This window comes from Camelina sativa, chromosome 19, assembly GCF_000633955.1.
Source record: "Camelina sativa cultivar DH55 chromosome 19, Cs, whole genome shotgun sequence".
Classification (NCBI taxonomy): domain Eukaryota; kingdom Viridiplantae; phylum Streptophyta; class Magnoliopsida; order Brassicales; family Brassicaceae; genus Camelina; species Camelina sativa.
Window position 1 is genome coordinate 431,091 of NC_025703.1, and position 27,237 is coordinate 458,327.

Sequence of the window (27,237 nt, forward strand, 5' to 3'; positions counted from 1 at the left end):
AGATGTACAGTAGAATTATTCATCAAATTGTTATTGCAGTTGCTTTAGCAGGATTAGCGTCGAGGGATTTGACACTTCGCTTTATGCGTATGATGTCGAGCTCGCGTTGAGAAAACATTTCTCTTCATGCGGAGAGGTCACCTATGTTAATGTCCGCAAAAACTTTGAAAAGTGTACCCTCCACAGGTCTGTTTGTTTGTTTCTGTTCTGGCTAATTAATAAATTCTTCCTCCGATTTCCCCCGACAGTTCAATTTAATTTTTTTCCATGGGTCTGTGTGTTCGTAACAGATATGCCTTCATGCATATTGACGGAGAAGATGCCTTAGAGAAGGCGTTGCAACTTAGTGGGAGTGACGTGAAGGGAGCTGGATGGCGTGTATTCGCTAAGGAGTCACCGATGCTGTGTGGGGGAATACCCATGGATCCTCATACTGCTGAGTCAATCAAACACGCGGATTCAGAACGCACGTAATTAATACAATTTCTCTCTCTTTTTTTTTCTTTTTCTTTTTTTTTTTTTTTTTGTATGTGTTGTTATCGTTGTTGTCATGTTGATTATATCATCACTAACTAGATGGTGTAAACAAAACTGTTAGTATCGTAGTCACGGGATATGACCCTTTGCTCCCTGAGATTGATATCCGGATCGGGCTGAATAAATACTTCTCTTCATGTGGGGAGGTCGACTATGTTTCGCTTCAAACCACCAGGTTTGTGGCTTCGTACAGGGCTGTCTCTACCCCATGGCAGAGTAGACAAATGCCATGGGTCCATCCCAAATATTAAAAAATTTCTTCAAGTAAAAGGGTCCAATTTTTTCAAAAAAAAAATTTATTAAAAGTTTTTAGGTTTTTTAAAAATTTGACAGAGGTCCCATATTTGTTTAAGACGGGGCTGGCTTCGTATATATATAATTTTCTCTCAAAAGAATTATTAGTATTTTTACAAACTAATACTTGTCCTCTTTTGATGAGTTTTTACAGGACATCTCACATTTTTATTCTGGGAGAAGGCGCAGTAGAAAAGGCCTTGGAACTAAGTGGACGTGATGTGGGAGGATGGAATATTACAGTTCTTTTTGTCTTGCCGCCACTAGGCTCCAAAAAAAACTTCCCAACATCCAGTACGTACTAACATATGACTTTGTTATTTTGTTTAATCTAATTCCTGGTAACAAAAGTAAATTTAATTAACGATCTCTCACTATTTCATTTCGTGGTTTCTTTTATTTTTTTTAGATAGTGTTCCACCCTCCTTACTTCGCTCTTTCACACAGAGGAAGAAGACTACGGAGTAGAAGAATTCTCTTTCTTAGCATTAGGAAGAGATTAAGCTCCTCTTTGCTTGGTTTGAGTGTATACACTCAAAGACTCAAACCTCCTTTCTTTCTTTTTTTATCACTTTGGTGTTTCTTTTGTTTTTGCGTGGATGTTAACTGCAAGCAATAATCATTACCAGCCTTGGTTATTTACCTTTGTATTGTATGTATTGTATGATGATGATGATCTGTATAAAGAATCATTATCTGCCTTAATTGATCTAAGCTGTATACGGTTCCATCGATTAGGTAGCATTTTCGTTAAGATCATATCTTCGTAATCCCATTTCCTTGATTGACATATCAACTCTCCTCCAGTTGTGTTTTTGTAATTAATAAGCTCTTAAAATAATTAGTTTTATTCTGCACATACATACTTGTATGCTTCCTATCTTTGCCAAAAAGAGATAAAGAAGATAAGTACATATTCTGTTTTCATTTTTTTTTTTTTTATTTATTCTGTTTTCATTGGTAAGTGGTAACTTTTGGTATGAACCAACCATTCAAAGCCTTAAATCAAACCGACAAAGCTTCAACTCCTTTTGATCAATGTTCTTACTTGCCACGTATCGTATCGGTTTAGTGCGAAGCGCCACAGAATTAAAGAGAGAGAGATTATTGACCGGAGACGCGTGCGTCGTCTTGGAGTTCATGTTTGATCCAAGCAAGAATAAAACTACCGGTTGTGTGTTGATTTATCATTGAGTCACGCTCATGTTCTTAGAGCACTTCTGAAAGAGCTATGAGGAAACCTACATTTGACTAGTATGGGTTTCTTCGTTCTCAAACTATAGTTTTTTTTTTTTTTGGAAAAGAACTATAGTTTCTACTTTCTAATATCAAAACTACGAGCGGGCATGCGAGGCTATCCAAATTTGATCTTCTCATCGCATATTCGCATGAAGCTCACTTAATTGATTAATTTTTTTTTTTTTTTTAATTGTTTCTAAAAGATTGATTTTATAGATTACAAAATTAAAATAAAATTTCCATCTTCGTCTTTAACGAAAAGAAAATCTTGGTCATACCTAAATCCCTAGATCTGAAATATATCTTTCGAGGGTCGGGAACCGTAGCAGCCACTCTTCTCAACCTTAACCATGGGAGAATCCACCATAAAAGTAATCTTCTTAATTCTCCTTATGGATTTCTTCTTACGCACTCTTCTTTTTAATTAAACCTCTCTTGTTTCTCTAAGAATTGTTTCTTCACAAGAAGTGAAGAAAAATATTTGGAGTAGTATTATAATTTCTGATTACATCTATGTACCTGAATCTGATTAGGGGTTTGAATTTATCGATAGTAGTGATGCATCGGACATTCCAAGACACCGGTAATTATTGATTCTCAATTTTTTTTTTTTTTTTGGTGCGGAGATGTACAAAGTATATATTTTGTTTGTCTGTTGGATATGGGCTTTGCCCCATATGCCAACTCGGCCTAACAAAGATTCACCAGAGATAAAAGGAAATAGGCCAACTTCGGAGGACAATCTCGGGATTTCACACAGAAAACCCTAGAGTGCCCTAACTCTACATTCGCTTATAAATAGCTCGAGACATCTATTGGAAAAAGGATCCAGACCCCAGAGAATACCCAGAGAGCAATATTTTGTGTGTAAAACCGTTATTGTCTTTTGTATAATCCCTTTCAACTTCCGAGCTCGTCATTATTAGCTTGTTAGTTCTCCTGTGAACTGACGAACTCAATCTTAACTCGTGTTAGTGACGACCTCACGTTTTTATCGTTAATAAAAGAACCAGCTTCACTCTTTCCCCGAAAATCTTTATTTACTTAGTGTTGTGCAATCCCCAGTACAAACATTGTCGAATTGTTATTGCAGTGGGATTAGCAGGATTTGACACTTCGCTTTATGCGTATGAGGTCAAGCTCGCATTGACAAAACACTTCTCTTCATGCGGAGAGGTCACATATGTTAATGTCCGCAGAAACTATGAAAAGGGTACCCTCCACAGGTTTGTTTGTTTCTGTTCTGGCTAATTAATAAATTCTTCCTTCGATAATTCCCCCAAACTAACTGTTTTCCATCGGTGTGTTTCGTAACAGACATGCCTACATCAATATTTACGGAGAAGGTGCCCTAGAGAAGGCGTTGCAACTTAGTGGAAGTGAAGTGGTGGGAGCTGGATGGCGTGTATTCGCTAAGGAGTCACTGATGACGGTGTGTGGGGGAGATCCTCATCATACTGCTGAGTCAATCAAACACGCGGATTCAGAACACACGTAATACCATTTTCCTTCCTTTGTGGTGGTGTTATCGTTGTTGTCATGTTGATTACATATATCACTAATTAACTCGATCGTCTGTCTGTTAGTGTGGTTGTCGAGGGATATGACACTTCGCTCCCTAGGATTGATCTCCAGATCGGGCTGACTAAATACTACTCTTCATGTGGAGAGGTCAACCGTGTTAAGATTCCCCCCAGCCCCAGCTGGTTTGTGGATTCATATATAATTTTCTCTCAGAGTTATTATCATTATTTTTACAAACTAATGGAAAAGACTTGCCCTCTTTTCTTTTTACAGGAAAGCTTACGTTTCTATTCGGGGAGAAGGCGCAGTAACAAAGGCCCGGGAACTAAGTGGACGTGACGTGGGAGGATGGAATATTACAGTTGTTCGTGTCTTGCCGCCATTGTGCGCCGAACAAAACTTCCCAACATCCTGTACGTACTAACATATGACTTTGTTATTTTGTTTTTTCTAATTTCTGGTAACAAAGTAGAAAACCTCTCATTTATTCATATATTTCGTGGTTTATTTTATTTTCAGGTCGTCCTCATCCCAGCAACAAGATCCGCCCCCCAGTTTACCTCAACCTCGGCGCCCCAATTGATAAGGAGTAGAATTCTCTTTCTTATAATTAGGATTAGGAGGAGACTAAGAGCATCATTATCGGGACCTCTTAGCCCCAAATTCTTAGGTTTTGTCTATTTAAAATTAAATCAAAACTAAGAATATTGTTAAGAATTCGCCTCTTAACTAAGAGGTTAAAGATACCATAAGAGACGACGACGTGTTCGAATATTGTTGGGTGTTGTTTTAACACAAAAGTTTTTTTTTTGTTGATTATCGTTCTCTTCATCTTCTCTCTCTTTCTCGAAGTAGAGACTGCAAAATCGATCCAGGGAGATGATGAGTCCCGATTATAGTCTCATTGGAATCGATCTACCCCTTGGTGGAACTGGTCGCCCTGATATCCCCAGATGATATAGAGATTTCTCTCAAAAATCGATTGCAAGCAGAAGAATGATTCAATTTTGGGTGGCCTCCGGCGGTTCAACCCCGTTAACTCGTCATCTCCACCGACGGCAGATCTCAACGTGACTCTGATGCATGATTCTATCTCTGTAAAAGATTCCTCTCTTTCTCTGCGTTTTTATCATCTCTCTCCTTTCGTTCTTATCAGATTGAATGTTTTTTGCTTCTTCCTCCTCTGCTTACCTTAATTGATGTAGCTTTAGGATTTTAGGTTAAGTTGGGAATCCCAAAACTTGATTCATGTGATTCAGAGCTAATTGAATCATTCCATAGGTTATCTTCTGATTAGTCTCGAATCTTATAACAAAATTGCCCTAAGTTTTAGTTCTAGTGATGATTTATAATCAAATTGGATCTAGTTTGTGTGTGCTTCTCTTTAATCGCTCTGGTGAAAGGCTTATTTTGGTTGGTTGGATTATTTTCACATTCGACATCTTCTCATTGCTTTAGTTATTATGGTCTATGATCCTTGGTCATCCTCTTGTTCTTGTTCTGCTTGTTTGAAAAAATGATGGGTATTCGCAGAGACCTTGTTCAATTCATGGCGAGATGATCTCCTCAAAAAACTACAGCTCTCTAAATTAGAAAGGTATCATATCTATCTCTCTTATTAGATTGTATTGTATGTTGAATACATCTTGGATACACATCATGGCGAGATGGTCTACTATAATTTTTTTTTTCTTCTCATTCAGATCACGTGGTTGAAATATAATGATAAAGCCGCCATTTAAAACAATAACTCCATCAACTCAGGTACTAAACTCTGTCTATATGTCTAAAATTGATTGAAGTAAGCTTGAATTTCGTGTGTATTAGTTGTGTGGACTTATAGTGAGTATAATTGTTTAACAGATGCATCTCTCGCACTTGTGTTTAAGTATTACGAATTGCTTTTTGATATCGATTAGGTAAGACTTGAGTCTTGGATTGATTGCTTTGTGTTTGGTGGTTGTGATAAATGGTTGAATATTAGTTGTGTGGACTTATTGTAAATTGCTTAGTGTGTGTATGAGTTCAATGTTTGGTTGTGTTAGATTAGGTAAATGTCTACATCATACTTATTGTGCATTACTAATAACAACACCCACCAACATGTTTTATTGTCATTGATTGCTAATAACAACACAACCCAAAACGTTTTCAAACTAAGTTAAACCTCACCTTATATAGTAAACCATTCCTCCTTAAAAGTAAACATATCTCTTTCATTCTCCTTCAAAGTAAACCATTCCTCCTTCAACAATCTCTTTCATTCTCCTTGTAACACGATACCATGAATCCATTTAGCCACCCTCCTGGCTTCATGGACCTATTAAATAGTCAAGGAGAAACCCACACCAATCCTTATGATATTGATTCACCAAATATTGAATCTAAGGAGACCCACACCAGAGGATCTTCAACGTTTACTCGATATTGGAGAGCTACGAGGATTTCCGGGGATGATAGGAAGCATCGATTGTATGCATTGGGAATGGAAGAATTTCCCAACCGCATGGAAAGGTCAATACACACGTGGATCCGGAAATCCAACCATCGTTTTAGAGGCTGTAGCGTCACACGATCTGTGGATATGGCACGCGTTTTTTGGACCTCCAGGTACATTAAACGATATCAATGTTCTTGATCGCTCTCCAGTTTTTGATGATATATTACAAGGTTATGCTCCAAAAGTGAATTACATTGTCAACGGCCGCGAGTATCATTTGGCTTACTATCTCACTGATGGTATTTATCCAAAATGGGCTACTTTTATTCAATCTATTAAACTCCCACAAGATCCAAAGGCATCTTTCTTTGCTACTTGTCAAGAAGCTGTCCGTAAAGATGTCGAGCGTGCTTTTGGAGTCTTGCAAGCTCGCTTCGCCATAGTCAAAAATCCGGCTCTTGTCTATAATAAGGAAACAATTGGAAAGATTATGAGAGCGTGTATCATACTTCACAATATGATAGTAGAGGACGAACGAGATGGGTACAACCAGTTAAATCCAGCAGAATTCGAACAAGTAGAAGCAAACAGAACTTCACATGTGGACTTAGATATACATTCAAATGTCAGCAATATGATGACCATGCTGAGCAAGCGGAAGGAAGTTCGTAATCAAATAAAACATCAACAATTGAAGGATGATTTGGTTGAGCATATATGGCAAAAATTTGGCACAAATCAAAATTACAACTAAACTTTGTCTCTATTTGTGATTTCTGCTTCTATTTTTATATGTTTTTATATTTTGTATGTTTAAAAGTTTATGAATGCAATAATAAAATCTTCATAGTTTAAATATTTAAAAATTATATATGTTTTTTAACTAAAAACCTCACTTTTAAGAGTTTACCATCAGAGAAATACAAATTTAATTAACAAACAAAAGTTCTTAACTTATAAAAGTACACTTTTTATTACTAAAAAATGTAAGAACCCCAAAAATCAAAACCCACCAATAAAAATGCTCTAAAGCTCCTCTTTGTTTTTGTGTGTTTAAACTCGTGATACACATAAAAAAGTGATCAACCTCCTTTCTTTCTCCATAGTTATCACTTTCAGTTTTCTTTTGTTTTTGTGTGGATGTTAATAGCAATTAATAGTCATTACCAGCCTTGGTTATTTACCTTAGTATTGTACTATGATATAAATAATCATATCATCTGCCTTATTTCTAAGCTGTAACCAGCCTTCGTTATTTTACCTTAGAACTGTATGATGATCTGGAAATATTTGTTATCTGCCTTAATTACGCAACTGGTAGCATTTTCATTAAGATGATATCTTCTTCATAATCCCATTTCCTTGATTGACATATCAACTCCTCCAGTTGTCTTTTTCGTTTAAAACTCGTTATAAAAACTCGTTATAAAAACTCGTTAACATACCATGAACTAGCACGTCACGTTTAACTTGGTTTTATTCTGTAAGCACATACTGGTCAACGATTTGGGCCGTTGTAAAAAGGAAGGCCCAATAAAAATGATTCTGTAACATGTATTATCAAGCCCAATAAAAATTATTTCGTTATCGTCTTTATATGAATGAAAACGTTGTGTTTTCATTCATCTTCAAACTAGTCACGAATCCCTTAAACCAGAAAACGTTACACGACAAAAACTCTCAAAGATACAGTGATCCGGTTTAAATCATCAGACCGGGATCCGGTTTCGTTGTTTCTCTCAATCTCAATCTCCGGGTGGGCGAGGTGAAGTGGCGGCGATGGCGATGGCGATGGCAATGGGGGAAAAGCCGAGGAAGCTGCTTGTGTTGTATGCTTCTCAAACCGGAAACGCTCTTGATGCGGCGGAGCGTATTGGCCGAGAAGCAGAACGTCGTGGATGTCCAGCTTCTATCGTCTCCACTGACGAATTCGACGCGGTATGTGTTTCTGTAAAAAAAAATCCAATTGAAAGCTTGTTACTTTCTGTTTTGAAGATTGTGTTTGCTTCGTTTATCTTGCAATTAAAATTGCTCACTTTAGAAAGTAGTTGTGGTAGAGCTATTGGATTTCACAAAACTCTCTCTCTAAGATTCAGTGGTGTGACATAAAAGGTGTTTTCTGCAGAGTTACTTGCCTCATGAGGAAGCTGTTGTATTTGTTGTCTCCACTACAGGGCAAGGAGACTCTCCTGATTCCTTCAAGGTTCGTTTTTCTTTTTCTTTATAAAGTTTTACCAACTTATACCTGCAAAAACGCTTTTAATTGTTGTAGCTTATTTTGTTCATTGTCTTTTTTTTTCAATCATTCAAGTCATTTTGGAAGTTTCTTCTTGTAAGAAATCTGAGAAAAGATTGGTTGCAAGGAGTTCGCTTTGCCGTGTTTGGCCTTGGTGATTCTGGTTACCAGAAGTACAACGTAAGTTCTTTACTAGAAGAAAAAAGTAGGCTTTATGGCCCAAATTCATGACTTGCTTGTCTATCTGATGGTTTTAGTTTGTAGCAAAGAAGTTAGACAAAAGATTATCTGGTATTGGGGCCACAACCATCATTGAAAAAGGTCTAGGAGATGATCAACACCCATCAGGGTATGATACGGTATATTAAGACAAATTAAGAATACTAAGTACTCTACGTCCAGTGTTAGAATACTAAGTTATCAGTTTTGGTGTTTTCTTTATTTTTTTAGGTATGAAGGAACTCTTGATCCGTGGATGCTGTCTTTGTGGAGTACATTATATCAGATCAACCCAAAATACTTTCCCAAAGGTCCTGATGTGAAGATTTCTCAAGATGATTTAATTGATCAGCCTAAATATAGGATTTTATATCTTAAGCAAGAGAAACTGGAGTCGACATTATTGACAGACTCAGGTATGCCAAAAAAATTTGAGTGGATACTTTGCTTCATTTATCTCAACTTATTGACTATGTTATGCTACTTAACAGTGAACTGTAGTATACTTGCTAATGGTAATTGCTAGAAATCTACATTTTAAAATCAGTTTGAATGAATCTGCTGGAATTAGTCTCACAAATGTTCTGTTTCAACTGGCTCGTGAAATTATTTTCTCTTGCATCATGAAAAAGGTTAGCTAGCATTTTACCTGTTTTTGGGGATTTATCTTGCATCTTATGTTTTGGCAGACATCATACAAAGAGCTCGTGGAATGTCTCCCGGAAAATTATATAAGGACAAAAGTAAACCAGACTGCTTTCTCAAGATGGTATGCACATCTTGTTTCCCAGCAAAAATTTTCCTTTTTTTATTTGTCTGTATATGCTAGTCAACCTCACTGGTTATGCTACCAATGCTCTGTTACCTTGAATCTGGTGGAGTTGATGTTGCTTGATGATTAACATGTTTTCTTAACCTATCTGATTTTGGTATGCATTATTATGCTAAGCCTAGATGATATAGATTTTATTCCCTTGGCTTGCTTTAACATGTCAAACATGTAGACCAGAAATGAAGTCTTGACTAAAGCTGGAAGCACAAAGGATGTCCGCCACTTTGAGTTCCAATCTGTTTCCTCTGTGAGTCAGTTACGTTTAAGGTCAACTTTCAATTAATTTTGAGGGTGATGTCTTCTCATCTTATTTTGATTTCTCCTCTTTTTAAGACTATCGAATATGAAGTCGGCGATGTTGTTGAGCTTCTTCCAAGCCAAAATCCTTCAGCTATAGATGCGTTTATAGAACGCTGCGATTTAGACCCAGAATCATTCATTATAGTAAGTTAGCTCCGATCGGTTGATACTTGGATATAAAATAATTTGGGATTCAAAATAAATCCTGAGGGTTAATTTGTTTTCAGGTTGGTCCGAGAGAGACAGAGAATAGTGGTGTCAATGAAGAAATGAATACACAGCTCCCTATCAAGCTTAAGACTTTTGTTGAATTAACAATGGATGTTACATCCGCTTCACCCCGACGATACTTCTTTGAGGTAAGAACCCTTTTATCCTAATGTATTTGAATTCCAAATTTATGGAAGTTCTTTTCATCTTACGTAGATATGGCTTTGAGTATATTTATGAAACAAGTTTTTGATGCAAACCCTTGCAATGTATTATCTCTGCTCAGGTTATGAGCTTCTATGCAACAGCTGAACATGAGAAGGAGAGACTTCAATACTTTGCCTCACCCGAGGGGAGGGATGATCTCTACAATTACAATCAGAAGGAAAGAAGAAGCATTCTTGAGGTAAATTAGCACCAGATCTCACAGGTCCATGATTCTTCTTGAACACGCATTGACTCGATTAACCATATGGATCGTATTGCTAATGCCTATGTAGGTGCTAGAGGATTTTCCTTCCGTACAAATCTCTTTTGAGTGGCTAGTACAGTTAGTTCCACCGCTAAAACCAAGAGCTTTTTCGATATCTTCGTCTCCTTTGGCCCACCCTGATCAAGTACATTTGACCGTAAGCATAGTGTCATGGATCACGCCTTATAAGAGAACTAGAAAAGGTCTATGCTCCTCTTGGCTTGCAAGCCTCACACCTGAACAAGGTTAGAAACTTTGTTTCTTCTTTACCATAACTGGCTCAGTTCTTTGTTTCTGATGTGTTTTCTTTATTTCCCCGTTGTGGTTAGAGGTACACATACCGGTTTGGTTTCACAAAGGCTCCCTTCCTGCTCCACCACAGTCGCGTCCGCTCATCTTAGTGGGACCTGGAACCGGATGTGCGCCTTTCCGTGGGTTCATAGCTGAGAGATTCGTACAAGCTCAGTCAATCCCGGTGGCGCCAGTCATGTTCTTCTTCGGATGCAGAAACAAAGACACAGACTTTCTATACCGCGATTTCTGGGAGTATCACACAAGAGAAGGAGGAATGCTCTCTGAAGAGATGGGCGGAGGCTTTTACACAGCATTCTCTAGAGACCAACCGAAGAAGGTTTACGTGCAACACAAGATCCGCGAGATGAGCAAGAAAGTTTGGGATTTGCTACGCGATGGAGCTGCCATTTACGTGGCTGGCTCGTCGACGAAAATGCCGGCTGATGTAATGTCGGCTTTAGAGGAGATTGTGTCAGAAGAAGAGACGGGAGGATCAAAGGAGGAGGCTTCACGGCGGCTCAAGGCTTTGGAAAAGGCAGGGATGTACAATGTTGAAGCTTGGTCTTAAATCCAACTTCCTTACGTTATATGAAGCCAAGAAGCTTCGGTTATTGTTGTGACATTAATTTTTTTAACTTTATTTTGATAATTCATATACTATTAACAAAGTTAACTAAAACTGAAGATGATTTGTCTAATGTTATGTTTACATAGATATATTTAATGTTAAGTAACATACTGCTTGCTTTTGTTTTTACTTTTGTATGGAAGGGAAGTAAATTTCTTTTACACGAAAAAGATGATTTTTAAAAGTAGTATTGATGATATCAGGCAATGGAATTAAATAGGATTTTAGTGTTCATAGATGAATGGTCTCTGGCTGGAGTTTGAAGTTGAGAAAGCTAATAGAGAAGCATGTCTCATCGCTCAAAGCGTCACTAGAGATCTGAGATTACAATCGTATGTTGTTGTATCTTATCCTCAGTGACTTCGTGGAGTCTTTGAAGAAGAGACCTCCTTATCCTCTTTGTGCTAAGCTTGTGTTTTTTGGGTTACAAGGTTCTAATTGTTGATGATCGGTATAGTTTAAAAGGGTGGGATTAATTTCCTTGGTTCGGAATTTTTTGTAGAAGCCTGAAACTTTGTATTTGTGCTACTGCAAGCCTAAGCAGTTTTAAATCTAATATAACAAATCAGTTGACCAAAAAAAAAAAAAAGTAGTATTGATGAAAAAAGTGAGAGCAATCGAGCATGCGTGAATAACAAAAAAAGATAAATGATTCGTTCCTCCATTAAATCCCCATAAAAGCAGTCAGATTTCTACGGACCGTAGTAAGATTAAAAAAGTGATTCAGAATTGTACAAAAGTATATATAAAAAAAGATTTAGAAATTATCTTCAAACTCATAATCTAAACATATTTAGAAATTATATACGAAAAGATGTCCTTGATTATCATTAATTTTATTGAGTAAACAACCTAAATTATAGTATATTAATTAATGGAGTTTTTTCTTCTTTTTGTTAAAAAGGTCAACTTTTTTTTTTTGGTTTCATTCTTGAAGCTCCATTGGCATCCAACAAACAAAGCTCTCTCTCTCTCTCTGTCTGTCTCTCACCCACCACCTTCACAACATACAATCATCATTCATCATCTTCTTCTTCAGTGTTTCCTCACTTTTTCCGCAATCTTTCTTCTACTGTCACCGACGAGAAGAAAAAGAAAACAAATTTCCTTTTTTTTTTTTTCACTTAGTGGGAAATTGCAATTAATTAAATAAAAATTTAAAAATTTAAAGGCTTCTCTTTCGTCAGTTATTTGTTGTTTCATCTCTCTTCTCTCTCTCTCTCTGATCGTAATAAAGTGAAGGAATCAGTTTAGGTCTTCTTGCCCTCCTCCTCTCTCTCTCTCTCTCTCCTTCCAGCTCAATTCTCGATCAAAAAGGTTTACTCTTTCTTCTTAATTATTGAAAATTACCACTATTAGAAGTGGGTTGTGATCATTCAGATCCTGATCTCAAATTGTTTATTTTCTGTATTGGTCCAATTTTGATGGATGATACACTCTGTTTTCTCACTTCTTTGTATTAATCGTAAAATTGGTTTTATCACTTTTAGGTGTCTCTTACTTATCTCAATTGGGTTTGTCTGTTTCTCTGTCGAAGCAAAGTTTTTATCTTTTTGTCTTATTATTATTGTGGATGTTGTCGGAATTTTCTTAACCTAATTTAGGGTTTTATCAGTTAATGTACTTGCATTCAACTTTACTGAAACCTCAAGTTAGTTGTTTGTGTGTGAGTGATCGAAACTCTCAGTTGCTACTAGACACAGTTTGGGTTTTGTTGAGATGAATTTGTATGTAGTTTGAAACCGCTTTATCCCATCAGCCTCTCATCAAAGATTCAAACCCCTGTTTTATCATTGCAGGTAGGTAAACGTGGAGATCAGAAACAGATTGTTAACTACATGTTTTGGGGGATCAGAGTTCTGTAGATAGTTAGTTACCTTTAAGCAACGTTGAAAAGGTTTTTGAGTGTCTTATAATCGGATGATTTTTAAACCATTTGGTCTGTTAAAGTTGAGGTTAAGGAATCTGTTCAAATTAACATAGAAAGAAAGAAAGAAAGAAAGAGAGACGAGATAGAGCAGGACAGGATGGGATGTGTTTCTTCTTGCTTTCGGGTCGAAGACATTGATGACTACATGAATCCAAATAGCTCTGTCTATAGGAACTGTCCCTGCATTAGATGCCTTGCTCATAATTTCCTTAACCTGGTACGTTTCTTCACATTGCTTATTTCATCAGTTGATGCTTTCTTATTGTTTTAATTCTCAAAAGTTTTCATCTTTCCATGATCACAGTTTCTAGTGCTTGTCACAAATATTTATTTGGATCTTTAAATCTTCGTTGCAGTATATCTCGGTCTTCAGAAGAGGGGAAACTCGCTCTCTCCCATCTTCGGTTCAAGCTACTGCATCGATGACTTCCTCTTCTTCGCACGATAACTTTCTGTCTGAAGCATTCCGTTCTACGCCAAGACCTCTGCCTTATGATGCTGATCCTAGATATTTCCGCTCACTCGTCTCAAGACGGGAGAAGGGTTCAAGTCATTCCCATGAGGAAGCTGAACCTTTAAGAAGTGATAGCGATGCAGATTCTGAATCTTTCGGCCTAGGAGGATGCAAATGGGCTAACAACAATAAGTCCACTATCTCTGATAAAGATTCCAAAGAAGAGTACTCTAGTAAATCCAGTCTCAGGATTCTGAAATCAAAGTCAAAGTCAATAATGGCAGAGTCTGAAAACATGTATATACTGTCTGAAGATGAAGATGTCTGTCCAACTTGTCTTGAAGGTGTGGAAACTCCCACTCCTAGTTGTCTTTTGCAATTTCCTTTTTGTTCCTTATAAAGCATTCATCTTCTTGTTGGTTTTTTTTGCAGAATATACATCAGAAAACCCAAAGATTGTGACAAAATGCTCTCACCATTTCCACCTTGGTTGCATTTATGAGTGGATGGAGAGAAGTGAAAACTGTCCTGTCTGCGGAAAGGTAACCACTTTTGTTTCTAAATTCTCTGAACAAAGTGCGTAGACCATATGCGTTTTGAAATTGCCCGGTCTAGAGGACTAAAAGCTAATATTTTCCTGGAATTCATAACAATTTTGCTGTTCTGATTCATTCTGATTGAAAAAAGCTCTATTTTCAAAATTTTCATATATTCTTTCCATGGCTTCTACTGGTTTTAGCTGCCTCAGAAAGTTGTTTGATAAGGTAGAACAAGTGAAGCATATATTTGCGTAGAAAATGTCCCTATAGAGAGAGTAAATCTTGCTTTTGGAATCCATAACAGTTGAGCTGCGTTGTGCTGATTATTTCAAGCTCCCATATTTGCCAATGTCCTTTGTATGCAGGTGATGGAATTCAACGAAACACCGTGATCATATCGAACCATTGATCTGTGCCCTGTATCTGAACTGAAACCGGGGAAGATAACAAGGCAATGCAAAGGAATAATTTGTAAATTTGGCTTGTTGGTTTGTGAATATTTTCATTTACGATGGTAAATATATGAAGCAGAATGGGAGAAAGTGTTCCTCTGCAACAGTTTTAAGTTTCTGAGAAAAATTAAACTCCATTAAACAAGAAGCAATGTCTTTATCTTAAAGTGTTCCTCTGTTGTATTCTCTTACATACATAAATTAATTTAAGTGTTCAATCTAAGGAATACAAAAACAGATGCAGAGTCTTCTTGTGTAGCTTTGACAAAAAAAAAACTCCTAAACTGAAAAGAGAGAGAAAATAAGAATAGAGTTTAGGGACCTTAAGTGTAAATATACCATAACTGAAGGACTTCTGGTGTTAATATCGGAACTTTCTCTCCTCTCCCGACTCGGTCCCCGAGCTCTTGGGAGCAAATGAACGACCCTCATTGCTTGTCTCTTTCCCTCTGTTTCTTCTTACACATTAACGCAACACCAAGTTTCAGCATTTGTAATTCATCCAGTTTGTAACATTTGATATTTAAGGTAAGGTTTCAGATTCTCTCTGGATTGTTGCTTTTTTTTTTTTTCTTTCTGTCAGATTCAGGAATTGAGTTTGCATTTGCGTGTGGTGTCATCTTAGTTATTCATTAAATTCGTGATTTAGCTCTAAGAATGGGTTTGGTATTGAAAAACTTGCCTGATTCGTGATCGCAGCTGCTCTTTTCTGTAAAAACAGAGTTTTGTTCGTTCGTTGATAAATTTGGAATCTTTAAGAAAGATAACATTTTTTTGTTTTTTGGTATGATTCTTCTCAAAGGGGGGAGTCTCCTAAAAGATGGATATTGGAGAAATCATTGGTGAAGTAGCTCCACCTGTGAGTATCCCAACAAAGAGCGCAATTTACGTTTGGGGTTACAATCAAAGCGGACAAACTGGTAGGAATGGTCAAGAGAAGCTTTTGCGTTTCCCTAAACAGCTTCCTCCTGACCTTTTTGGTTGTCCCTCTGGTTCCAATTCTCGTTGGCTCGATATATCTTGTGGTCGGGAACATACAGCTGCCGTTGCATCTGATGGATCTCTCTTTACTTGGGGTCTGTCTCTCTATCTCCATAAAACTTGAATCTAAGTAGTTAGTTGTTTGGTTGGATCTTGTGGTTACGCATCAGTATGTTTCTTACATTTTTATGTCCTCGTTTCAGGTGCTAATGAATACGGTCAGCTTGGGGATGGAACCGAGGTTGGGAGGAAACATCCAAAGAAGGTGAAGCAGCTGCAATCAGAATTTGTGAAATTTGTGTCCTGTGGAGCTTTTTGCACTGCAGCTATAGCAGAACCCCGTGAGAATGACGGTACTCTTTCCACTAGTAGACTCTGGGTTTGGGGCCAAAACCAGGTATAGCAGTTTTCTTATTGTGACTGGATTTGCCACTTCATGTGTAGACTCTCAAATTTTTCATTATAGGGATCAAATTTACCACGCTTGTTTTCGGGGGCGTTTCCTGCTACAACGGTATGTACTAAAACTTAATATCCATGATAGATTTATATTAGCGTAGACAGTGATTTGGTATGTGCACATATTATAGGCGATTCGCCAAGTATCGTGTGGGACAGCTCATGTTGTGGCCTTATCAGAGGAAGGGCTCCTTCAAGCTTGGGGTAAGAATGCTTTGAGATCTTGTTATGCATTATAACCTGTTTGTTTGGTAATTTTTTGTGATTTTGAGGTTTCTGTTTTCCATGGAAATTATAAGGCTATAATGAACAAGGCCAACTTGGTAGAGGAGTCACTTGTGAAGGACTACAAGCACCTCGTGTGATAACTGCTTATGCGAGGTTCCTTGATGAAGCACCCGAGCTTGTGAAGGTTATGCAAGTTTTATGTGGGGAATACCATACTGCTGCTGTATCTGATGCAGGCGAGGTGTAAGTTATCTATAAGCCTTTTCTTGAAAACTTTGTGGTTATTCACATGGCATGGAAGCTAATTCTCTGTGCAAGGGCCTGGGGGAAGGAAATCCTTCTGATGGAGATATTGATCTCATCACATCCTAACAGATGGGAATGCTTGAAGAAGCAAATGGATTCCTGACTATGCAAGTCTCCTTCCCTTTCGCTTAATTTATTTTGGTTATCTCATTCAGTGTCCACTGCTTATCTCTTTCGTTGCAGTTACACTTGGGGATTAGGAAGCATGGGTCAACTTGGGCATGTTTCTCTTCAGTCTGGGGATAAGGAGCTAATACCAAGGAGAGTCGCTGGTCTTGATGGTGTGTCCATGAAAGAAGTTGCTTGTGGTGGTGTACACACTTGTGCTTTATCTTTAGAAGGGGCACTTTATGCTTGGGGTGGTGGCCAAGCAGGACAGCTAGGACTTGGTCCTCAATCTGGTTTCTTGTTTAATGTCTCTCATGGAACCGAAATGCTTCTACGAAATGTCCCCGTTTTAGTCATCCCAACTGATGTCCGGCTTGTTGCTTGTGGACATTCTCACACTCTCGTTTATATGAGAGAGGGACGGATTTGCGGATGGGGTTATAATAGCTATGGTCAAGCAGCAAATGAGAAATCTTCATATGCTTGGTACCCATCGCCTGTAGACTGGTATGTAGCTCAAACAGTTTATATTGTTTATTTTATTGCCAAAACAAAGCAAAGAAATAAAGGAGTTTGTGATGCAAACATTGTGGTAGTTATTCAGTTAGATTAGCGGGAACTATGGTGTTGCATTCAGGTGTGTAGGACAAGTGAGGAAGCTAGCAGCAGGAGGTGGTCACTCAGCTGTTTTAACCGATGCATTCTCGTTGAAGGAGCTGTGTGAATTTCAGTTAGCAGATAGTGTGAACCTCTCAAATGCTTCAAAAATTCAAGATGTTGCATTCAGAATGGGTTCCGAAGCTTTAGCCCGCCTCTGCGAAAGTCTCAGGTAAGAAAAGTTGAAACTTTTGGACAATCTTCTTTGTTACTTCGTAAACTTTTAGACTAGAGGGAATCCAAGTTAAGCAAAGCTAAACAATTGTGGCTTGATGTGTTTCAGGGAGCAGTTACTTGACGGAGACTTTACTAATGGGGAAGAAGTATATTAAAAAGCACAAACCCCAAACTCTCGAACAATTTGGTACTGGTGGAAGTTATTACAATTCATCCTGTATCTTTGAAATATGTGTAGTAAACCAGAAAGTCCATTCTTCAGCAGAACTCTGTACCATTGTACCTTTCAGGACAATTCATTCCTGTCCTGTCTCTGTAAGAAGATCCACATGTTGTAATTAATTATCTGTTCTGTACACTAACGAATTTTAGTCATAAACCCAGTTTGGTGGCATTGTGGAGTATGGAATTTTACTGTTAACTTGAGAGTTTATTACCCTCTGTCGCAAGCTATGACGATTGCATTTAACCGTGTACTGTAATATACAAATTTGAAAGACAGGATAAGTAAACAGATGAGACATGGTCATTCTTAGCAGTTCACACATTACAATCCATACATATAAGCAAGGTTACAAAAGGCACAAACATAAGTCTGAAACAGAAGAGAGATATGGAAGGCTATCACAGCTATAGCCGCCACTTATGTCTACAAATCAAAGTCTTGTCCATACATAAACACAAAATTCATAACTATTCATTCTTATTCATATGCATAAGATCTAAGACCTCACGCCAAGACCCCACCAGTACTTGCTTCAGATCCTTACTGGGAGAAGAAGTATCACTCATAGCATCCAGCCAGGGATGTAGCCGTTTCCTGGCTGGGACTGACCTTGCGTCGTTACAGCCATTTGCTCTGAACACACTGGATGGCCATACCTGTTTTCATCACCACAACAACATAGTTTAGGAATTAACAATAGAAACCCACTTATGAAGTCTGAAAGTTTAATATTCCCTCCTTAAGACATCAAAGTGATGAAACCTTAGACTCAACAACATGAGTTTCAACTAACTATCTTTGAACAAAGACAATGTTGGGCTTAACCAGACTGTTGTTAACTGTTTATCATTTAAGTTGATGTCTAAAGACAAGAGAATTTGTTTGGTTTACCCAATTTGCAAAGTGGGATCACATTCAAGAGATTGGTATAGTCCCTGAGAATGAGCCTGATGGTGCCCATAGGCAACATTTTGTTGATCACCGGCTTCCCATGCTCCTCCTATATGGTGATGCCTCACGCCGATCATATCTTCCAGCTAAACAAAACACAAACTTTCTTGAAACCATTTCACAGAAGTAACCCAAAAGAGGCATATGTAGCAGTTCTTGAAGATATATAACCGTGAACTGAGTAGAGAGAGAGATGCACCATATACCTTAATTGACAAAGCTCTGTTGGCTTCAAGCAAGATATGCTCTTTACCTTGAAGATCAGATAGCTGGTCAAGCATATACTGCGTCTGAGAAAGAAAAAGAAAAAAGAAGCATTTTCAGATATACTCACACATCAAAAACATAGAGAGACCAGTGTTGTGTGTAAATCTTTCAGTATATATACAATATGGAAATATTTAATCACCTTGATACAGCGAACTTGCTTCAGAGAGCCGTCTAGTTGACGCTCAAGCTGCTCTAGCTCCTTTGAATTCAGAGGTCCAAGGTCCTCTCCAAGAAGATTTCTGCAGCAACACGTATACACTTACATCAATATATTCAATTTATACATGCTGTTTAGAATTTAAATGAGCATATATACAATCTAATTTATTTATATACCTCTGCTGACGCTGCAGACTTTCATATCTACCTTTCAGCTTCAAATACTCTCTGTAGCTGTTCTGAAAGATGCCATAAATGTTGGAAAGCTTAAATATATTTTGGAATCTTTGAGAAATTTTGATTTGCTTTTGTTAATATCAAACAAAATTAGTCAATCAGTAAGGATAAAAGATTAAACCTCAAGTTCTTTGGCAGGCTTGTTGTTGACTTCAATTGAGCCATAACTGCACTTCTGGTACCTTTCCAGTGTCTTGAGCATGCTGATGAAAGATCAAACCGCAAATTAGGAGAAATAAAAGAAAAAATTAATTTGATGACAGGAATTAAGAATAAACAATTATTAAATATATACAAAAATTGTAACAAAGAAGATCTTTAGATGAGATACAGATTACAATTCATGTGTGGTGCTTAAATGGCTGCAAGAGGTTCAGACTGGTTAATGCATGTAACCACAAATTATTCTACGTTGGATCTTTTTATTTTTTTATAGAAGACTGTGAATCTTTAATTTGCTTTTATAAGTCCTAATCACATATATATCTGTGTAGAGCTAGCCAGTGAGTATTAACTTATTAATCATTAATTGTATATGACACTTACCTATAGCTCCTATAAATTTTGAATCTACATATATACAGATTGCAATTTGACATGAGACGAGATCAGATCTCGAAATCCAATTAATATAAACTGAACTATACATATCCTTCTATAATCAAAACCTAAGAGATCAGATTTAGAAACTAATTAAACAAAAAAAAGGCAATCAAGAACCAAACAAAACCTTGATATAGAATTTAACAACAAAATCAAGAAAGATAAATTAAACCTCATCACAATTCACAAGATCACTAGAAAAAGTAAAGATCTATGCACAGATCTAACAAATGTTTATGAATATAGAAAGAAAGAGAAGTACTTGGAGGTGCTGCAGAATTCGTAGAGCTTGCCACGGTTGGAGAAGACGATGAGAGAGACCTCAGCATCGCAGAGTACAGAAAGTTCATAAGCTTTTTTCAAAAGACCGTTCCTACGCTTAGCAAACGTCACTTGTCTGTTGATTTTGTTCTCTATCCTCTTCAGCTCTACTCTTCCTCTTCCCATCTTTTAACTTAAGTCCCAACCCCCAAAAAAAAACAAAATTCTAATTTTCTTCTTTTTTTATAGCTGATATATATGTGTAACCTAATAAGGGTATGCAATGTTTTATCTATATACAGACACACACAAACATGACTTTTTCCGGGGGGAAAAGATCTTATCTTTTGGATAAGTAAGTAAACCCTAGTTTTATTTTTTCAAGAACAAGAAAAGAAGATCAGGAATATGTAGAGAGGATCGGAAAATAAAAAAGAGGAAACTTTAGCTTTTCTCTGGTTTGGTTTTTGATTTGATATATTAGGGCACTTGTTTATTTTCTTTAGATCTTTTCTTTTAATGAAGGGTTGTTGTGTGTGTGATGAGGTTGTGAATCTGAAGAAAAGTTTTTGTGAATCTATAAAAAAGCTATAAAGATAAGAAAAAATTGTGAGGGTGAGAGATCATTAGGGTTTGGTGTGTTCCATTCACACTATCTCTCTCTCTCTCTTTCTCTACTTCTTTACTCTTTCTCTCTCCACCCTGTATTACAAAACAAAGTAAAAAAAAACATTCTCAAACCCTCTCTCCCATTGCGCGTGTCACACAGACGTCATTGTTTTGCAAAGAGTTGCGTATAGCCGTATATACTAAATAAGAAAGTAGTATGAAGTTTTGGGGAAAAAAAGTTTTTCTGATTACATATTTCATGTCTACGTATATATATAGATAAGTAGTAGATACAATGTTTCGACTCTTTTAGGTATACACATACATTCCACAGCTTCATATCAAAAAATTTGAAACATCCATCTCATATTATAATAATTTCTACTAATTAACTTTGTTTTATTTTCTTTAAAAATCAAAATAGAATGACAACGGGTTCAAACCTTCACAACTAATAATATCCTGTAGAGAATATTTTCTCTGATTAATTCAATAGTAATAAATAGTAAGTAATAAACTTAACAGTATAATAGTAGTGTATAAAGCTTTTTATCCAGTAAACTCATTCATTACGAATTAGTATAGTTCCATTCCATCCAGTAAGGCTCAAATTAAAAAAAAAAAAAAAAAAAAATTGTCAACAAAAAAGTGCTTCTTCCACTAGTAAAAACTGGGTATATAGACGTATAGTTACGGACTTACGGTATATGGCCACAGAAAATTTCCTTCTTTTATTTCTATCAATCGTGTGATATGTACTTGTATGTCTATAAGTTTGCAGTTTGAAGGGATTTTGTGAATGTAGTACAATGTCTCCAAGCTAGTGGTGTGGGGAAATATCTCAAGCAAAGCGCGTGAGTGAGAGAGAGATTGGGAAACACATGCAGTTGGGTCATGAGTATCTAAAAAAGAAACGAAAGCAGCTATCATCATTTTCTACTTCACAAGCCGCAGAAAAGCTTCTCCTACCTTAAAATGGATAATATGTACGTGTCGCCTTCCTATTTGCTTGCCTTCCTGTCTTTTGTACAACATACGTTGAACTTTGGTTCTTATTTTTTATTTTTATTTTTTTATTATGTTTGAGAAAATCCACCCTCTTATTAATTAATTAGCTGGATATTTGCCTTTTCTTCCAAACATAGTTTTTATTAATGTTTCAAATTTATTCATCCCTATCGGTTTTGTAGGTAACGTATCTCCGTGAATCCGTGTGATTTTTGTCTACTACTATATATATCGAAGAGAACAACATATATATGGGAGATACACACCACATGGACATGCATACATAGTTTTACTTAAGTTGGGGTTCGTTCGTTGATTATTCTTTATGTTACTTAAAAAATATATTTAGTTTTGTTCTCCAATTAATCTTCTATATTTGGGCCATTGCTTGCAAGAGTTCTAAGTCTTGTAGGTGAAGGCGTGAAGCCAAGGAAGGTAATATCTGATTCGTAAGTTTCTTTTTTGGAGTCAAGGGTAATATCTGATTCGTAAGTTAAAACTAGAATTTATTCTCGTTTAATTTTTAATTACTGTTGAACAAAAAAACAAAATTAATATTTTTTGTTTCAAGGTTTAATTGCTTACTAAAATTTCATACTCGATGAAATTATTTTGGACTATAATAAAATTTGATGAACCATAAAACTATGGAAGTGTGGTTTTTCTAATAGGTGACGATTTATTATTTATTACACATGTACGCAATTGTAAATACTTAATAAATTGATTAATCATGCATTTGTCTACTATTATATATACCTGGTAGTAGCTAGATTTAAGAAATCTTAATTTTTTTCCTTTGGACAACGAATCTACCAGCAAAGATCTTTTATCTTCAGCTCAGGTGACGTAGGAAAACGTCCGTACACCTCTTGTTTTTTACAGACAGCAAAAAGACGTTACAAAGTAACTAAGTAGTAAGTAACTGGGAAAATCTAGGGTGAAATAACGCAACAAGCTGACGGACACGTGTCGAAGTATGATTGATTAGTAAGTAAGCTTAGACTTTTGTGGCCCGAAGAGAGAGAAAGAGAGTCACCTTTCTAACAGTGTCTTGTCCCTCTCTATTTTTTTTTTACACCCTTCTGATTTGTTTGGTATATTATTTTACCCGTAGTAAATATTACTACTATTCTATTCTTGTTAATTACAAATTTTGGATTAATAGTTCTTCCTTATCTAAATCTTAGGCGAGATCGACACCAAAGTCTAGTAGTCTCATCCTAGGGATGGATTTAAACACTTCTCCAAGTAAAGATTATATATGATTTGTTTGATGAGCCCTAGAAAGCGCTACACGAATGTAAAGAGCAAATTAATGACCATTTGGGAAATTTTCAATAGAAGAAAACATGACATCTATCACGTTCACATGGTTTTGATATCTCCAATGTAGAAGAAACATGTTGCCACTGTATATAGTATGCCTTAATTATAAGCAGAGAAAATCTTATACCTAACATAATTATTTCGTAAAATTATTTGAACATAATCTATTGAAATTCATTCAAGCAAGTAATTATATATAACTCTTTCTAGTTTTTTTTTATGCGACCACCACTGAAATATGCAGGGTTAGTTGTAGATTTAGTGTGTTTTTAGAAAGAAATGGGGTTTTTAATATTTTTACTATTCAATATTTTAAAATAGGTTAGTTGCAAAAGTATTACATTTTGAGAAAGTAATGTGTTTTTAGTACCTTTCCTGGTCTAATTACTTCATAACTGTTAATTAGTCACTACAAAAAAAAAAGTAGTATTACATCACTTATTTTATATATTTGCATCATATATAATTGATGCGAATAAATCTTACATCATTTATATAAGTGATTTATGATTTGGTGATGCAAATATTTTGCATCAGTTTAAAAATATTTGCATCAATTATTGTTATCGATGTTAATATATATCACTTGTAAAAAAATGATGTTAAGTTTTGTATCATTTATTATAAATGTTGTTGAATGTGTATCAATTAATAGAAGTGATATTACTATTTGTAACAATTATAATAATTGATGTTAAATTTTTGTATCAACTATAAATAGTGATGTTAAAATTAATGTCAATTTTTATAATTGATTTCCAATAATTGTGTTATTTACAATTTTTTATATAATTTTTCTTATTACTAATTTATTTTATTAAAAAAATATTTTTTAATAATTATTATATTTTGTATAGCAAAAACTGTTGAAAATATATATTAAAATCTCAATAAAAATTTATTAAAATCTTTACTAATACATTACCATTAGTAAATCAAATCTTATTCAAACCCTATTAATATACATCATCATTGGGTTTAACAATTGATGTGAAATCATATAATTAACATCACTTTTTATTGATGTAAATTTGTATCGATTTTTTAAGTGATGTTAATATAAATTATAAATTATATCGATTGTTTAAGTGATGTAAAATTAGTGTTTTGTATCAATATTTTAAAAGTGATGCAAATTAATAAAAGTATATATCAATTATACTAAATTGATGTAAATCAGATTACTGATAGCATCAGTTATTTAAATTGATGTTAAATTTTATTTTTGGTATCATTTATAAAAAAATAATTCAAATTTAAATTAATTATTTATGTGACACATATTAACTAATGCAATATGCCTATTTTTTGTAGTATAATGTGGTAACACGTGCTGGGCGGTTTCATTTATCCACCAGTTTGAAGCCCATCTGAGGTTACATCGAGTAATGAACATCTATCAATACAAGAGCTGCTAAAAAATTATGGAATAAATTAATAAAATTTAAGGGAAGATTATGATTTAAAAATGATTATTTGTTGATATTATATTCATATATATCAAACAAAATCTTTTTTTTTCTAAAAAACTATAAAATCTCGTAATTATCGATATTAGAAATATTTTAGGTAAGATTGCAATTATTTTGTAGCTTGTTAAATAATATATTATTTTTAAAGAACTCTTATTTATATGAGTTTAATCTGAATAATTATCTGAAAAAGTATCTAAATTTAATAATTCCATGTTTTCGTTTTCATGTTTGACCATAATACGCTTAATGAAGCTCTTAAATTTGACTAAATATCAATGCAGCTTTTGTACAAAATAAAGGTTCTCCATGATAGTAGTGAAATATCCTAATTGTTAAGTTTCAAAAAAAAAAAAAAAGAAATATCCTAATTGTTATGAGAGTGGAAAGAAATGGAGTTTGACAAGTTTATGGTACTTGTAGCAACGATTAAACAGAAATAACGGAAAACATACGGAAAAGATAAGCAAATCTGAAAACATAATCAAAACATAAGCAAATGGCCCATTAGCTCAGTTGGTTAGAGCGTCGTGCTAATAACGCGAAGGTCGCAAGTTCGAAACCTGCATGGGCCACTTTTTTGTAATTTATTTAATCTGGTCTTTATAATTTTCTTTTGGTCTAAAACAAATACCTGACTTTTTATTTATATATATTCACTAGATTTGGACCCGCACGTACGTGCGGAATTGATTTCAAAAGTCAAGGTTATTTATCAGGTCTACAATATATTATGTATGTGTGAGATTACGTTTGTAAACATATTTTTAACAAATATTATTAACCAAAAACCACATGAGCAATATCTTCATTCGTCCTGCGAAATTTACAAAAGCCATGGATAAAGGCGTTTAAAAAAAAATTAATCTATAAAATATATCTTTTTTCTCAACCAAACATTTATTAAAATAGAACTCTAATTTAGTCGCCCAAACTGGATGGAAGTTGTTTACAAACGTAATTTCTGACACTAATGATCCTAAATTTGGATAAATTTAAATGGCCCATTAGCTCAGTTGGTTAGAGCGTCGTGCTAATAACGCGAAGGTCGCAGGTTCGAAACCTGCATGGGCCACTTTTTTGTAATTTATTTAATCTGGTCCTTATAATTTTCTTTTGGTCTAAAACAAATACCTGACTTTTTATTTATATATATTCACTAGATTTGGACCCGCACGTACGTGCGGAATTGATTTCAAAAGTCAAAGTTATTTATCAGGTCTACAATATATTATGTATGTGTGAGATTACGTTTGTAAACATATTTTTAACAAATATTATTAACCAAAAACCACATGAGCAATATCTTCATTCGTCCTGCGAAATTTACAAAAGCCATGGATAAAGGCGTTTAAAAAAAAATTAATCTATAAAATATATCTTTTTTCTCAACCAAACATTTATTAAAATAGAACTCTAATTTAGTCGCCCAAACTGGATTGAAGTTGTTTACAAACGTAATTTCTGACACTAATGATCCTAAATTTGGATAAATTTAAAAGCATCCAAATTTTTTGAAATAATTATCCTAAAATATATATATAGATGTTGTTTTCCTCTATATATAAAATTTCAACACAATCAATTAGTGAAATTGATTAGAATCTCTAACTTCTTCATGTTTTCTCTTTAACACCATATGTAGTAACAACATTTGTTATTTTTACCGCCTGCAAACATATATATATATATATATATATAAATCTTACTAAAACATGTTTGTTTTTGTTTTTTTTTGGCAAACTAAAACATGTTTGGCTAAAAACTATTAAATTCCTTTATATATTAATACCGCCATGAATGTATATTGGTACCTTCATGTATCTATAATCTATAAAGTAAAAGTACACTATTATAGTTAATTATATATGTACTAACATAAAAAAACCGTAATTAATCAAAAAGAATTGTAAGATTAAATCGATTATAACAACTTATTGTTTTACATCATCCGTATTTTAAAAGTTTTACACTCTTGACTTTTATGTTTCACATGTTCTTGAAGAGTTTCAAATTTGAAAAACTAAAAGATATTGAAAAATAAAAGTTAGAAAACTCAAAACTCAAAATATTGATACTCAGAGAAGTTTTTGCGAGTGAATGAAACAAAATACTCCGACGCGTCTTATATAGAGATTAGGTTAACTCAATACAATCTATTCTAAACTGTTCGATTTGTATATTAGGTAACATCAAAATCAATAATTAATATTTCCGAAAATATCTCAAAATTATATAACCAAATTAAATATATATGTTTACTTATATATAATTTTGATTTTTTTTGTGCAAATATATAATTTTGAATTTATACCCGTTTTGCAAGTAGCTAAGGTAACTACATATTTTGGTAAGTACCTAGATCTCGTATATGTGATAATTTAAAATCTTTTAAACTAAATAAAAAAAATATATGAAACGTGTAGAGTTTGTATCACATTAATTTACTTATTAAAAACGATTATGATAAATCACTGAAATTGTGGTCAAATTTAGAATGCTAATTAACAACCAATTGAGATTAATAAGATATTTGATTTGATATCATTAGATAAGGTAATTTCGAGATTTCAACTTAATGTTCATTTTAAATTTG

At 35.0% G+C, this 27,237-nt stretch overlaps 6 protein-coding genes and 2 non-coding genes across 12 annotated transcripts in view; 7 read left to right on the forward strand and 1 right to left on the reverse strand.

The window, feature by feature from the left end:
* LOC104763791 (nucleolin 1-like) overlaps positions 2,584-27,237 on the forward strand; it is a 38,399-nt gene continuing 13,745 nt past the window's right edge. Inside the window, exon 1 of the mRNA XM_010487173.1 lies at positions 2,584-2,653. The gene's annotated coding sequence lies outside the window, so the exon portion shown is untranslated. The remainder of the gene's footprint in view (positions 2,654-27,237) is intronic.
* LOC104767292 lies at positions 6,048-6,706 on the forward strand. The gene is made up of 2 exons (XM_010491337.1): positions 6,048-6,611; positions 6,665-6,706. The coding sequence occupies exons 1-2, from the start codon at positions 6,048-6,050 to the stop codon at positions 6,704-6,706; spliced, it is 606 nt and encodes a 201-aa protein (XP_010489639.1).
* Positions 7,679-11,321, forward strand: LOC104763790 (NADPH-dependent diflavin oxidoreductase 1). 3 transcript variants are annotated; one of them, XM_019241271.1, is made up of 12 exons: positions 7,679-7,972; positions 8,160-8,237; positions 8,346-8,450; positions 8,528-8,629; positions 8,721-8,905; positions 9,179-9,258; positions 9,494-9,568; positions 9,655-9,765; positions 9,849-9,980; positions 10,118-10,237; positions 10,332-10,548; positions 10,633-11,321. In XM_019241271.1, exons 4-12 carry the CDS (start codon positions 8,601-8,603, stop codon positions 11,163-11,165), a joined length of 1,482 nt encoding a protein of 493 aa, XP_019096816.1. In that variant the 5' UTR covers positions 7,679-7,972; positions 8,160-8,237; positions 8,346-8,450; positions 8,528-8,600; the 3' UTR covers positions 11,166-11,321. The 3 variants fall into 3 exon arrangements, with proteins under 3 accessions (XP_019096816.1, XP_010485474.1, XP_019096817.1); XM_010487172.1 differs by having other exon boundaries at positions 8,528-8,619; XM_019241272.1 differs by lacking the exons at positions 7,679-7,972; positions 8,160-8,237 and having other exon boundaries at positions 8,535-8,629.
* Positions 12,161-14,760, forward strand: LOC104763789 (E3 ubiquitin-protein ligase At3g02290). The gene is made up of 5 exons (XM_010487171.1): positions 12,161-12,542; positions 13,025-13,372; positions 13,512-13,953; positions 14,042-14,151; positions 14,514-14,760. The coding sequence occupies exons 2-5, from the start codon at positions 13,253-13,255 to the stop codon at positions 14,538-14,540; spliced, it is 699 nt and encodes a 232-aa protein (XP_010485473.1). The 5' UTR covers positions 12,161-12,542; positions 13,025-13,252; the 3' UTR covers positions 14,541-14,760.
* LOC104763788 (probable E3 ubiquitin-protein ligase HERC4) lies at positions 14,978-17,910 on the forward strand. 3 transcript variants are annotated; one of them, XM_010487168.2, is made up of 9 exons: positions 14,985-15,128; positions 15,403-15,676; positions 15,785-15,978; positions 16,048-16,095; positions 16,172-16,244; positions 16,340-16,511; positions 16,758-17,189; positions 17,320-17,511; positions 17,623-17,910. In XM_010487168.2, exons 2-9 carry the CDS (start codon positions 15,421-15,423, stop codon positions 17,669-17,671), a joined length of 1,416 nt encoding a protein of 471 aa, XP_010485470.1. In that variant the 5' UTR covers positions 14,985-15,128; positions 15,403-15,420; the 3' UTR covers positions 17,672-17,910. The 3 variants fall into 3 exon arrangements, with proteins under 3 accessions (XP_010485471.1, XP_010485472.1, XP_010485470.1); XM_010487169.2 differs by lacking the exon at positions 17,623-17,910 and having other exon boundaries at positions 14,978-15,128; positions 17,279-17,511; XM_010487170.2 differs by lacking the exon at positions 17,623-17,910 and having other exon boundaries at positions 14,979-15,128; positions 17,287-17,379.
* Positions 18,021-20,894, reverse strand: LOC104763787 (developmental protein SEPALLATA 2). The gene is made up of 7 exons (XM_010487167.1): positions 20,225-20,894; positions 19,481-19,562; positions 19,300-19,361; positions 19,103-19,202; positions 18,900-18,983; positions 18,634-18,779; positions 18,021-18,398 (listed from the first exon to the last, which is right to left on the reverse strand). Exons 1-7 carry the CDS (start codon positions 20,407-20,409, stop codon positions 18,305-18,307), a joined length of 753 nt encoding a protein of 250 aa, XP_010485469.1. The 5' UTR covers positions 20,410-20,894; the 3' UTR covers positions 18,021-18,304.
* On the forward strand, positions 25,143-25,216 carry TRNAI-AAU. The gene has a single exon. It is a non-coding gene; the product is annotated as a tRNA-Ile (tRNA).
* TRNAI-AAU lies at positions 25,643-25,716 on the forward strand. Its single transcript has one exon. It is a non-coding gene; the product is annotated as a tRNA-Ile (tRNA).